Source organism: Genypterus blacodes, unplaced genomic scaffold (assembly GCF_046128005.1).
Source record: "Genypterus blacodes isolate CSIRO-AG114 ecotype Tasmania unplaced genomic scaffold, CSIRO-AGI_Gbla_v1 ptg000107l_1, whole genome shotgun sequence".
Classification (NCBI taxonomy): domain Eukaryota; kingdom Metazoa; phylum Chordata; class Actinopteri; order Ophidiiformes; family Ophidiidae; genus Genypterus; species Genypterus blacodes.
In genome coordinates this window covers 1,288,820-1,302,330 of record NW_027466911.1, presented here as the reverse complement: position 1 = coordinate 1,302,330, position 13,511 = coordinate 1,288,820, and the positions used below count along the sequence as shown (strand labels likewise).

The window sequence follows — 13,511 nt, the reverse complement described above, 5'->3', positions numbered from 1 at the left end:
TAACTGCTACTGGAGATAAGTTGTATCATTTGTAGTATGAAGATAGTTGTGTGTGATTAAATAAAAGGTATCACATATCTGAATTAAGGACAGCGTTGTGTTCATTCTCGTGTAATCATGCTATTTTAATGCCTCAGAATCTTTCAAACATACAAAATAACTAAAATAATAGCACAATATACATTTTTCCAAATATAAAAAACAATACAAAGAGGGAAAACATTAAGAATTATCATTTGTTATTATTATTTACTGGTTTAAAAAAATAAAAAATGTTTTACTTATTTCATTTGGAATAATTACATAAATAGTATTACACATTTCAAGACATCTGTACAAAATAACAAGTGTGCAAAGCAGAGAACATAAAGCTAAACATTCATATGATTCAAATACATACCCATTTATTGTGATGAAAGTTGTTACCTATATAATGATGTAGAGTACAATACACCAATGTATAGTTTGCATTAGTCCTTGTCAAATCTTCACATCAGAGAAATAAAGTTTCACTTCCTAAAGTGTTGAAGCTCACTGTACACGTCTGATTGGACTCCATGTAACTCCTATAAAAAAGTAAAAAATAATTAACTGATGAACTACTAGGAATTACCACTGAAGACAATAATACAAAATATTTTGTCTTTGACGCTAAAATTAGAAACATAGTTCTGATTCACCTGATAGGGAGATTCCGTGACTTCTGCGGCCATTTTCCTTGACCCTGATGGTACATTTCTTCTACTTACTGAAATGAAAACAAAGATGACGGCACGATAGCTTGAGAACATCTCCCACCATCCTCCTGCCTCATCATCCTGCATACAAACTCGTACACAGGAATTTAGTACTCACCGTCACGCGAGTCCCATTCTGTTCTGTTTCTCTGCAGTGTACCGTAACAGAATACAGAAATGGTGATGAGGATGGTCAAGATGACATCGCAGGCTATAATGCCCACAACAACCCCGATATTTATTGGGTAACAGGAGTCACAATCTGTGAAAGAGTTAAGACACAGAATTGGAAAACAAAGTTTTGCACCCCATTCCAGCACTCCATAGTAGCAATAGAATATAGAAAGCCAACTACCTTGTTGTCCTTCCACAGAACCTGAAATAGAACGAATATCAGTTCATAAAAGTAAAAGGTGAAGGAGTGGGTCAGGTATTGTTGTTCTATCACTGCTGTCACTGTCAAAACACAACACTTACCAAACCATGAACCAACAATACAAAGGGTGGTAGACATCTTCTTGATGATGGCTGTTGGTAGAGGAGGAAATGGTGGTAGATGGTTACCGTGTCTGATATTGCCTTACTAATGGCTGTTATCTCACACCCAAATACAAGAGGCAGCAGGATTACAGATGAAGGACCGTCCACTGGTGACACTGACTGTCCCGTCAGGGTTGGCAGCATGTAACTATGACAGGAGGAGGAAGAGGAGGGATCGGAGTGAAGGAAAAGGAAGCTACTGTCGGTCGCATTCCTGTGTGTGTTGCTGGTCTCTCAAACTCTAGTTTTTATTTCCACCGGTTCATTTCCTCGTTTCATGATCTGATTCGTGGATACTTCAAAGTAACTGAAACAGAAATGAGACGCCGACATATTCAGTTGCTTTTTCTGTTGAAAAATATATGTGGTTGCATCTCACAATAGACCATTTCCTCATGACCTGTGGTTTGCTGCTCTGGGTTGGCCACACCCACAGCTACTCTGCCTCAGAAAATTTGTGAGCAAAGCTCATAGCTAATGGAACAACATCTTCATAGTTTTTGCTGAAACATTTTGCATCAACTATTATATTTAATGTTATATATCTATGCCAAACGTCACAATTAAAAATATAAAATATGGTTGAGCAGATATTTATTAAACCTTTAGTTTGGTTTCCTTAACTAAAATGTTTAAATGTATCAATTATTTTTGTTCTTCATAGTCATATCAGTAGAATGAGTGGTTTGATTAAATAGCACTTAACCAACAAATACCATATTAATAGAACAACCATAGCATGTACAAATGTAATGTCTGGTATATTTAAGATATCCCTGCTTGTATGTCCAAGGGAAATACCATGTCAACCTATAGTATGACCACAACTGAAGAAAATAACATTGGACCCAGAATTAAACCTTGAGGCTCTCCTCAAACAGTGATTCAAGTCAATCCGTCCTTTCTCTAATACATTTTTATTTCATAATTTCCAATAAAGTCTGTCAGTCTTAATGGATACGCCAACACATTGCTGGAGCCTGTGTATCAGCAGAGCAAAAGAAAAAATAGAGCTCATGGGAAATTCCAAACAGTAACTTCTCACTAACTTCCCAAATTTGTATGAAACTTAGAAGAGTGCGTTGAACACTAAGCCTGGCAACCCGTACATGACCTTTTGAATTGGTCATCTGTATAAGAATGCAGCACACACAACCACACGAAAACTCCTGGCTATAACACCACTTAATACAGCTACAGAGGAGGCAGATCAGTCAGATACAAAGAGGCGCATCTGTCTGTCGAGTGCTTGACTGAAAGGGCAGACAAACCACAGACTCACCTGAACACTCCGCCTGCATCTTATCAGGTCTGCTGCGTTAGTCACATTGCCACAAGTGTCAGTTCAGCATAATGATATCGGCAAGAGGAAGAATGAGTGAAAAACAAAGATAACAATGAAACAACAGAAATTTAAGCACTGAACTGAACAAGCAGTATACACCCACAATGTGAAAAACAAAAAGGCAGGTGTAACTGATTCTCACCAGGAGGTGGGAGTGTTTAGTGCTATTTGATATTGTAATAAAAAGGTGACATTTTATACTCTCAAATGCATGTCATTGGGATTATACCCTTTATTTACCAATCCAGGCTCAACTTTCGTCCAATTATGTACCAAATGCATACACATGTGGTCTCAGGAGGGCTTATAACATACATGTAATGTTACACCTGAGGAATGTGATTCTTTCTGGGAGTTTTATTTCTTTCTTATCAGGTTTTGAAATTGATTGCACTACAAGTACTCACTGTGTCAGAATGAAAAATAGATTTGATTGTTCTCCTTTTAAAATAGATTGACAAGGTTTTCAAAGCTTGTACGCAAACAGACCCTAACACATCTGCATGTACATGACATTACATTACAATCATTCGGCAGACGCTTTTATCCAAAGCGACTTACATTACGTTACCACCCTTCGCAGAGGGGGGAGCAATTGAGGGTTTGGTGCCTTGCTCAGGGGCACCTTGGCATGGGCTCAAACTGGCAACCCTCCGGTTCCCAAGCGGAAGCTCTACCCACTGAGCTACTGCCTCCCTCAAGTAGTATGAACAGTACATGTGGCTGCAATTCATCGTCTCTAACAGTCACAATCAGGAAGTCAGTCACAAAGTCTAACAGTAGCAAATAGTTTTACAAAATCTGACAAATTTGACTGGCTTTTTTATCAATTTTGCTTTAATTCCCGATGTCTGCTAAATGCTTCTAATGTGTTTTATGTGAAGTACGTGGAGTTACGTGCTCATGTTTAACCTTCCCTTGTTGATATGATGATGCACTAACAAACAAACAAACACACAAACAAACTGTTCTATTAAAACTAAACTGTTAAGGTTGATGTTTTTATAAAGCTGGATTTGGATTTACAAAATAGAACATATCGTGTACCAGAACATCAGTACATTTATGTTTTACAGTTGGCCCTGCAGTTCATGTACACCTTGTCAGCTGTGAGGAAAGGAGCAGAGAGACAGGAAACAGAGTTATTATGTTAAAATATGTTACCATGCATAAAGAACATCTCTAGGGGTGATGCTAAATTGATGAAGTTACAATTAAGAATTTTCTTCCTTCAAGTCATAAGGACACAGGCATGCTTAGGAGGCATAAAGCCATGAAACATAAAACAAGATAGAAAGCTTGGGATAATTAAAGCAATACAGATGCATTCCACAAGTTCTTTTGAGGGCAAACCACAACAATAGTTGTGCTTATGATATTCCAGAACCTGACCACTTTTGTGTCCAGTGCCTTACCCTTTTTTATCCTTTCACGCCGACCTGTGGCACATCGATAGGTGATGATGACAATGATGACAGTCAACACCATGTCTGCACAGATGATGCCTGCCATTGTTCCGGGCTCAATTCTGTAGCAAGATGTGTTTTCTGGCGAAGAGACAGCGGATGCAGAGAGGAGTGGGATGGAAGTTAGGCGGGGTGACCTCAGAGACGACTGGAAAGAATGATTCATCACGTCTAGCGGACTTGATTTAAGTAGTTTGGATGTTTTTTTTACTGAAGTTTAATCTGTAAGTTCATCATTTCAGAACTCTGTACAGAGTTTGTTGTTTTGTACTCACCTGTCACTGCCTCAGCAAATTCTTTCAAAGAGGAAGACAAGAAACAAACACACACAAACAAAGATATTTTAGTCAAGACGTGTGTTGACTGCATGCAGCAACACCTATTAAGAAAGGCTGAAGATAGGTTTCCGTCTGTAGCAGCGTTTTTGGTCTGTGGTTTCATTTTCCTGTTTAAGACCACCTGAAAATGTATGTGTGTGACTGTGTAAAGGGTGTTATGAAAGAAACAACTTACTGCAAAGACAAAGCAGGAGAAGCATGAGGCATCTGTTGTACGCCATGATCAGTGCTGTCAGCTCAGATAGATGTGCTTTCTGAAAGAGTAAAACATCACATTTTCTCTTGTGACAATCTGATTTCACATTCGTTGTCATTGTATTTGATGCCACAGTAACATTGTTTAAGCTGAGAGAAAGAGTGTTTTTGTCCTCTGTTGTATAGGAATTTCACATAATGACACAAAAAGATTTTACAAATTAAACTCTTGACAAAAACCATAAACATATACATTGTAAGAAAATGTTTCCTGCCCGCTACATTTATGGGGAAGATTTTGTATTCACAGTTACATAAACAAATGTTTGTCAAACAAATGTCCTGCTTGAAAATCAGAATTAAATAGATGTACAACCATTCGGATTTGACCTGACAGAAGCCCCGGACAATAATTGTTTGAAAAATAGGACAATAAAGAGCAAAATTAGTGAGTTTAGATCTTCATACCTTCTCTGCTCTGGCTCGGTCTGCCTGCTGGCACCCTACAGATGATGTGACTCTGACTTCTCATTTGTTTTCGCTTTTGAGGGCTGACATCAAATGTTCTTCCTCCTCCTGGAGCAAAACTACTAGTAACACCATTTGTAAGCATATTGTGTTAACAGAAGCACATACAGGTTTGACATATAATTACTGATTTTACATTCCTGTGCACTGATAATTTCTTCTGATTTTATCTTTCTTCCTCATGACTGTTTGAGTTTTTGAATGCAGTTACTGTGCACACGCAAAATCTTGACTCTGCTGACCCCTAGTGGCCCGGCAACAACAGCAACCACAAATCCATATATTGTTCCGTAATTTTGATACAGAATCAATGATCTAATCTAAATTATAACAAAAAACAGTTAAATCTATACATACGCAGAGCTCACCCTCTTAACCTATGTGTCAATCATTAAAGTGGTGCTGTCAACCTTTGTTTTTACAATTCATTAGATTCAATGTAATCCATCAATTGATAATCTGTATAACTCATTCCAAATTTAATTTGATGTCAACAGTGTCCCCATTGCTGAAATCAGTACCTCTTTGGAAGAGTAGAAGGAGCTATACTCCCTCAGTAGTACATAGTATGTCATGTAGGAGAATTTGAAATCTGAATGTTTTTTGAAACTTTTTTGTACTTAGTTGTATTGTTGTACTTTTGATAGGCTCTGTACTTTGTTAGGCTCTTATTATATCGTAATGGCATTTATTGCTTTGCACTATCCACTTTGCTGTTGTAACATGTGAATTTCCCCGTTGAGGGACAAATAAAGGATTATCTTATCTTATTTGAGGTTATCTTCTTGTTTAGTTTTTTTGTTGAATATTTAATTCAAGAAAGCATTTGACATGACGATGAGCATGCAGTTATGAGACATTTTGGCGATTGATTTTATCCACAAAGAGGGGGGTAAAAGAAAAAAGAAAAAGGAGAAAAAGGAATTAAACATTAATGAGACCAAGGAAATGTGATACACATGTGGACTAAATGCATAAGGAGACAAAATAAAGGTGACTTGAGCTAGTGACTTGTACAGTCAGTTCGTACAGGTGGTGAATAATAAGGCGATAAGTGATGAATAATTATGGTCTGTGACAGATTGATAATGGTGAAGCCAAATTGTCCCAGTTCTGTTAGATGGGTCCATGTGTGTAACACATTGTCATATAGGGATTGTTTTTATACATGCAGAGGGGGAGAAATGAAAAGAGAACCAAAACCATAAACAGAGACCAGGCTGTGTAATGTACATGTGAATTAAGGCAAATGAATGACTTCTAATTGTTAAAGAATTTTATAAATGTCTGATTATTCATACCAATCATGAAAATCGATACAGAAAATCCTAATTTAGCTTCATATCAATGTAATAAAATGCAGATGATCAAACCCAAAGGAAGAGTGAAGACTAAGATTCTGTTTTTCTGATTCTTTCCAAATCGTGTGAATAGCTAATTTGTGGTTTGTGGTTCAGAATCTAACGTTACTTTCACATCTCACAATTTCACCCTTATTTTCACTGACTTTAGTTTGTTTTACTTTGACATAATCCAGTTGATTTCATTCTACATTACTACATTAGCCTCCACTGGCTTTGATATTTAGCTCACTTATTGTAAAACAAATTATATTCTTTTTGTGTCTAGTTGTTGTTTGTTTTCAGTTTTTTGCTTATAAATCATTTTTGGCCAGGCATTGAAAAGTCTTATAATGGATTGGTTCTTTACAGAGCTGCTATGCTGAGTCTTTGGGGCTGAGTCTGAGATATGAAATGGCTCTGATCGAACCTCTGTCAATATCTGCACCAGACTGTACGATATCAACTTATGATTGAATAAAGACGTGCCTGTATTAACTATGTTACTTTCTCAAAGGTACAATCTGTGAACCGAATGAAAACTTAAAAAAAGAGAGACTGGATGCCTCATTCGTGACAGCTTGAACAAAACACAAGCAGTTAATGTTCTTATTGTTGTTCTTATTGTCGTCTTTGTTCAGAAGATGTGACATTTATGGGTTAACAAAGAAAACAATTGTACTATATATTCTATTTTATGGCTAATTACATAGCAGGCATTTACTTATGGTTTCACCCCACAGCTGTTCTTGGTATTATTGTTATGTATGGCCTCTCTTTCTTTCCTTCTTTGTTTTTGGTGACGCTGGCTTGAAGGGGAGGTGTTCCGCAGCGGACGAGGGCGTGGGCGTGGGCGGAGTCGGGAAACAACGTGTCTGTGTGTACATGAAGCAGCTGTGGGAAACACACAGGCACAGAGAAGAGTCACAGCGGGGAACTTCACACCTCATCATTTTCTGTTGTGCATCCCGTTTGGATCAGAGCGCCGATCGACCTGCTGAGGACTTCACAGCAAAACCGCTTCTGACATGCACTTTGATAAATGTGAGTAAAGTATTTCATTCCATTATTTGTAAGTACTCTTAATGTCACTGTACTATAATGTAACTTGTTCGATATATATAAGGGGAGGCAGTAGCTCAGTGGGTAGAGCTTCCGCTTGGGTACCGGAGGGTCGCCGGTTCGAGCCCCTGCCGAGGTGCCCCTGTGCAAGGCACCGAACCCTCAATTGCTCCCCCCTCTGCGAAGGGTGGTAATGTCATGTAAGTCGCTTCGGATAAAAGCGTCTGCCAAATGCTCGTAATGTGATGTAGTATAATCTAATAAGTCAGGATGCCTTTGTATTACTGGATTTTCAGATGCCTTCAATGGGGGCTTAAGTCAAATATTGTCAATATCTTAATATGATTTAAATTTGATCTCAAATCCTTAACTTGATTTTCCGATTGATTGATTGAATTCATTTTGTGAGGACATTGATTGGAAAGTTGGATATTCAGTTTTTGACAATCTGGGTAAACTCTCAGTGAGTACTGGACCAGAGGTTGTTTACCTATGCAGTTTGGGATCAATAAAGTATATCCATCTATTCATAATAACAGTAATAATAAGAATAAGGCTAATAGCATAATTGTACATGCATAATGTTGATTAGTTCAGGTAATATTAGTAATACGCTCACATGGATGTGTACTCTTGATTTTCAATGAATGAAATGAAAACATTATTCGAGGATGAATCCAACAAAGATGACACTGCTGGGGAAACCCTGACACTCCTCCACCCTAGCTTTCTATTCCCCTTTTCATCACACTGAGACAAGTGTGTAATGTTGAATCCCCAATGTGTAACAACAACCGGCAGCCTGCATTGTAGGGACATTACACGGCAAAGCAGAACTTTCTTTCTTCAATCAGACAGAATGCTTTTTTTTAACATGGTGCTAAATGATCACACACACAGCGCGTCGTGTGCGTGTGTTTCTGTCAACCACAAATTGAGGAAACCAGCCCTGTGCTCCTTTTTCTCTCTCAGCAGAGAGAGCCAGAAGTGAAAGGTCGTTGGAATCCCCTCCTCCTACGCACATGACTCAATGTCCAGGGGTTTCCACAAGCCCTATTTCAATAAAGCACACTAGACCAAGGGGCCTAAAGCAGTGTGGGTAGCATTTATTGTCAACCCTTCATTTATATCTAGGTCAGGATGTTATGGTACATTTTTTGTGACAAGTGACAACATGGCATTTCCTCACCTTTGGTTTTTCTCAGCCAATATGTTAGATCAGATTGGCTGTAGACAGTAACAATCTGCTTTAAATGCCACACATATTCAAACTTTCTTTTGATTCTTGACTTCACAGGGCTACAACATTACATCATCAGCCACAAGACCTCATGAGACATTTGTAGCCAGTCAGTGGCAGTGTGGAGAAACCTGTAGTAACACCTTGCTGAAAGCAAAACTGATATTCTGAGAAAGTGACCTTTAATATGTGGTGGCTCATACACAGAACCAGAGCTTATTGTTTAGAAGATGCTAGAAGTCACTGCCCTTAAGATATTGTTATTGACTTGACTAAACACTAGCAATCTAATATTAAACCCTAATCTGTGAACACATCTCCCTCCCTCTTCACGCGCCACTGCTTACATTTGCATAGATATTTTTTTTGCAGAGATACACTCTCTTTTTCTTTGCTTTGGTGGTTGGTTAGAGCTGTCAGTCCCCCACGTTCTTTGCCACAGCTGTAAGAGCCATACTCAACATTAACACACGATGAAGAATACCAAAGGACACAACCCTTCTTCTTTAGGCCCATTTTGCTTTGCCCCTCTAGAGTTGGAGGTGTGGTAGAGAGGACAACGCGGCATGTGTTGAGATGAGACGCCCATCACACACCACATGCAGGAAGTGTGGTTAGCATTTGCTCTAAGGCGTAATGGAGCTCCGACAGGAAGGTGTCATAGAAAATAAGCAGTGGCAATCCCATGCTCAGGTTTCTGATGAATCTGTCTGGTTTACACACAATCTCTGTTCCTAATGGAGGAGGTTTATCAAAGCTGCGCTGGCACCACAAACAAGGGACGGAAATATCAATTTATCTTTCTCGTGTGGGGTGAAATCTTTGAGGAAACAATCTGTCTGGTCACATCATGTTTTCCTATTTCTTCTCATTTGCTCTACCTGCTTAATGGAAATTACATAAACACCAGAGGAAATGTACTCATTGTATAGTGGATATGATAATGTATGTGTCAAAGTAGATAGATAGATAGATAGATAGATAGATAGATAGATAGATAGATAGATGCATAGATAGATAGATAGATAGATAGATAGATAGATAGATAGATAGATAGATAGATAGATAGAAACTGACTTACTGTCTCTTTCACAGCGCCAAAGGAGAAGCCGTGTTACACTCTGCCCACAGTCAAGAAACTTCTGGAGCAGAAGAGAAGGCGGGAGACGTCCTCGGTGTCCCCCTCCACGGCCCAAACAAGTCCTGATCCTCCAACTGCTGTTCAAGTGAGACACCACACTGGGTGGGGGTGGGGGTGGGGAAGCTAGGAGTGAGGGAGGCAGGAAAGGAGGGAAGGAGGAAGGTCAGTTTAGAAACTACATGTAGCCGATTGTTTTGTGATTTCTCTTTTCTGTTATTTCTTGTAGCAGTTACCGACAACAGAAGCGAATACCTGCACAGGTAACAGCTAGATAAAGTACAGCACACACAACACTTAGTTAACCTTGTTTTCTGCTTGTTGGTGAAGAGTAACAGTCCGTCCTGTACTGTACATTCCAGGAGCATCGAGCAGTTTCACAGACATGGCAGTGGCCTATGACCAGTGGACTCCAGCAACAGAGGCTTCACTCAGTTACTACAGCAGCCAGCCAGGACCAAGCTATCCTGTTCCCTACTGCCTTCCAATGGCTCCAGAATACAGCACGCAGCCACAGGTGCAGGGATATGAGGATACATTTCCCCAGACATATGTAAGAGAAACCGTTCTTCTGCAACAATCACTATGCCTTTTAAGTCACTCCAAATATGTTGTCATTGACCACACATGGATTTAATTTTTAATTTTTAACGACACGGCATGTACAACTGCATTCTTCTGGAGCAGGATTGCACAGTGAATCCAATTCTGGCCTCATCCTGGCCTGTGCTGGGGCCCAGTCAGACCGCACAACTAAGCTTTGGTTCACTACTGGATACCACCAAGCTGGCAGAAGCCCGAATGATGCTCATAGGGATGGACTACAACAGAGCCACTGGGCAAGATGAAGACGGAGACACGTGAGTGCATGTTCATGCATACCTCTGTGTATCGCAGATGTTAAAGCTTAATTTTAAATGGGAAAACAAATGTGAAACAACATCTTACTGGATTCTAAAAACTCCCACCAATACTGAGCTCTGTGTGTGCGTGCATATATGAATAAACACAAGTAAAAAAAAAAAGTAAATTGGTGCCACATGTGCAGTTTGGTTATAGTAGAAATACTGAGGGGAAAAATTAAGGGATGATTCATTTAGGTACTGATGATTAGAAACTCTGATTAATGACTTAGGGAAAATGGAAAGATACATTTACACCTAAAGGGAAAATTGTAAAATTTGTCATGGGGATTTATATGATTTTCAACCCTCATTTAAACCCAATTTGTCACATGCTCATGTTCTGTCAGCATCCTCCACATCTACACCGCCAAGGGGCTCAGAGAGTGCGCCTATGCTGCTGCAGAGAGGCTGAGGGATGAAGGGAGGCTCGATGCGAAAGAACACAAGGGCAAGGTACAGACACACACACTCACATTCCAATGCCACATATGCACAGGATCGATATGTCTCATGTCTATAGGAAATGACAGAGAGTAATGGTAATTCTTTTTGGACTCCAGACTGCTTTACTGGTGGCTGTGACAGCAAACCAGCCAGAGATCGTACAAGATCTGCTGTCATTCGGATCAGACATCAATGCTTGTGATGTGGAAGGACAAACTGCCCTTCACCTGGCTGCGCACTATGACTTCCCCAAGGTTCTGCAGGTACAGCAGCATTAGGACTGACTTGTTATCATGATCAAGAGAAGTCTATATAGAGCACTAATTGGCCAGTCTTTCCCTTAGACTATTCTCTCCAGCAGACCTGCAGTGAACCTGGAGGCCTCCAATTTTGAAGGTATATTTGCATTTCAAAGTCACCTTTTCACCCATAGTCAACAGCAATAAAGGAATAATGACAATATTGCCACTGTAACGTGTCCTGTGCCCGTCCCCCCCATCCACCTCACCTTAGGTATGAGGCCTTTGCACTGTGCAGCCATTTCCCACAGCGTGTCCATGAAGGCTTTTTCTGCCGGCGGGACGACAGATGTCGACCTCCAGGCCAAGGCCGAGGAGAAGCTATCCTGTGTGCGGATGCTTCTCGGCGCAGGAGCGTCCCTGTCCAGCCAGGTAAGTTGCAATGTCACGCCTGCCATTTTGATTAGCGGGGGGGTCAAATGCATGGAGCCTAAAATGAGAACACAGATTTTGTTCATTGGAATACAAGAAAAAAGTAACACTAACATCTCAGCAATCTCTACCTTGTTTGTCTCCTCTATGTTTTGTTGTGAGTTATGAAGTTTTTTTCATCGTCTTTGCTTCCAATCTGCCAATTCCAGGAAATCAAAAGTAACAAGACCGTGCTGCACCTGGCTGTGAAGGAGGGAAACGTCCATCTGGTCCGTTTTCTGCTCAACTGTCCCCTGCTGAACATGAAGGAGTTTGTCAACATGAAAGTAAGTCAGCACAAAGACATGACCCACGCGCACATAAACACAACATATACCTTAATATACACAATCATGCTGTATTTTCCCTCATCATAGGCTCATGGTCATACAGCGTTACACATGGCAGCAGGTCTCCATGGTAACCCCCACCAGGAGGAGATCCTGCGGCTGCTACTGAGCAGAGGAGCCGATACAAGCGTCCGCAACATGGAGAACGACCAGCCTGCTCACCTTCTGCAGAGCGGCCAGCAAGGGGAGCAGGTGAGCCAATCGTGTTTAACAGCCAATCAGATCATCATCTGTCCATCATTGTTTATCTGTTAGAGATTTATTTTACGCCCCCCTTACATTTCTAGCTGAAGCTCCTCCTGAAGAAACGAAGTGCTTCTTCTCGTCGACGCGCTGTGTCCCGACAGGACCAAGAATGATTTTGAAGAGTTGTTGTCTCCATTTGGAGGGAATAATTCTCAGATGTGTTTCCTCTGTTAAGAAGGGGATTTTTACAGCTTATTGTTGTGAGGTTTTAGAGAGTCCCTGGCCTAGATTGTTCAAGTATTTTCTTTTCAAAAACTGGATAAAGGTTCCATAAACCTTTGATTTTAAAATGTTATTTTACTTTTCTGCATGAGAGTATTTATGTGTAAAACATGATATTCATCACCAACTCTTCCTCATAGACTGCTTGTGCTGTTGACAACGCAATAGCATTGTTTTATTTATATATCTATATATATATATTTTACCAAAATAAGTACTTCTCTTCAATTAATGAAGACATGGTCCTTGTGTCATTTACAATTACAAATGATAATTGGGAGATGCACTAATTTTTCTAATAGGCCAAACTCTCAGTTTGAAGTTGATTTCTGTGAAATAATTAGCATGACCTCGAGCAGAGTCCCTCTGAAACCCCTCTTTATGCTTTGTCAAAACTCCCTGTGATGATAATCTAATGATTCATTTTCTTTTTGTGATTTCAATCAACATGTGTGCTTATATTAAGAATCCATGTGTCATAAATCACATTTAATTTACATTTTCTTTTATCTGTATGCATCATACTGTTGTGTGTACTAACAAATACCTTTATTATGATCCTCTATGGACTTTGTGGAAATTAAACTTCATTTTACTGTGTAAAACGCATATATATGAAACTATGTGACAAAGAATGTACTTTCTTTTCAGAGACATTACATGAGTAACTGTAGTGACAAATTGTCTGACTTTCATTTCATTTCA

The 13,511-nt window shown here is 39.7% G+C and overlaps 3 protein-coding genes across 4 annotated transcripts; 1 reads left to right on the top strand and 2 right to left on the bottom strand.

Annotated features, from left to right (window-relative positions):
• Positions 1 to 244: 244 nt before the first annotated feature.
• On the bottom strand, positions 245 to 2,621 carry tyrobp (transmembrane immune signaling adaptor TYROBP). Its single transcript, XM_076160604.1, has 5 exons — positions 1,215 to 2,621; positions 1,093 to 1,113; positions 856 to 999; positions 681 to 748; positions 245 to 566 (listed from the first exon to the last, which is right to left on the bottom strand). The coding sequence occupies exons 1-5, from the start codon at positions 1,249 to 1,251 to the stop codon at positions 510 to 512; spliced, it is 327 nt and encodes a 108-aa protein (XP_076016719.1). The 5' UTR covers positions 1,252 to 2,621; the 3' UTR covers positions 245 to 509.
• Positions 2,622 to 2,825: 204 nt separating this feature from the next.
• On the bottom strand, positions 2,826 to 5,337 carry hcst (hematopoietic cell signal transducer). Its single transcript, XM_076160605.1, has 5 exons — positions 5,090 to 5,337; positions 4,602 to 4,680; positions 4,364 to 4,384; positions 4,038 to 4,169; positions 2,826 to 3,729 (listed from the first exon to the last, which is right to left on the bottom strand). Exons 2-5 carry the CDS (start codon positions 4,645 to 4,647, stop codon positions 3,686 to 3,688), a joined length of 243 nt encoding a protein of 80 aa, XP_076016720.1. The 5' UTR covers positions 4,648 to 4,680; positions 5,090 to 5,337; the 3' UTR covers positions 2,826 to 3,685.
• A 2,075-nt stretch (positions 5,338 to 7,412) lies between these two features.
• On the top strand, positions 7,413 to 13,511 carry nfkbid (nuclear factor of kappa light polypeptide gene enhancer in B-cells inhibitor, delta). 2 transcript variants are annotated; one of them, XM_076160812.1, is made up of 12 exons: positions 7,413 to 7,533; positions 9,887 to 10,017; positions 10,162 to 10,192; positions 10,292 to 10,482; positions 10,617 to 10,789; positions 11,182 to 11,287; positions 11,395 to 11,541; positions 11,623 to 11,674; positions 11,792 to 11,949; positions 12,159 to 12,275; positions 12,366 to 12,530; positions 12,626 to 13,511. In XM_076160812.1, the coding sequence occupies exons 1-12, from the start codon at positions 7,518 to 7,520 to the stop codon at positions 12,695 to 12,697; spliced, it is 1,359 nt and encodes a 452-aa protein (XP_076016927.1). In that variant the 5' UTR covers positions 7,413 to 7,517; the 3' UTR covers positions 12,698 to 13,511. The 2 variants fall into 2 exon arrangements, with proteins under 2 accessions (XP_076016927.1, XP_076016926.1); XM_076160811.1 differs by having other exon boundaries at positions 10,159 to 10,192.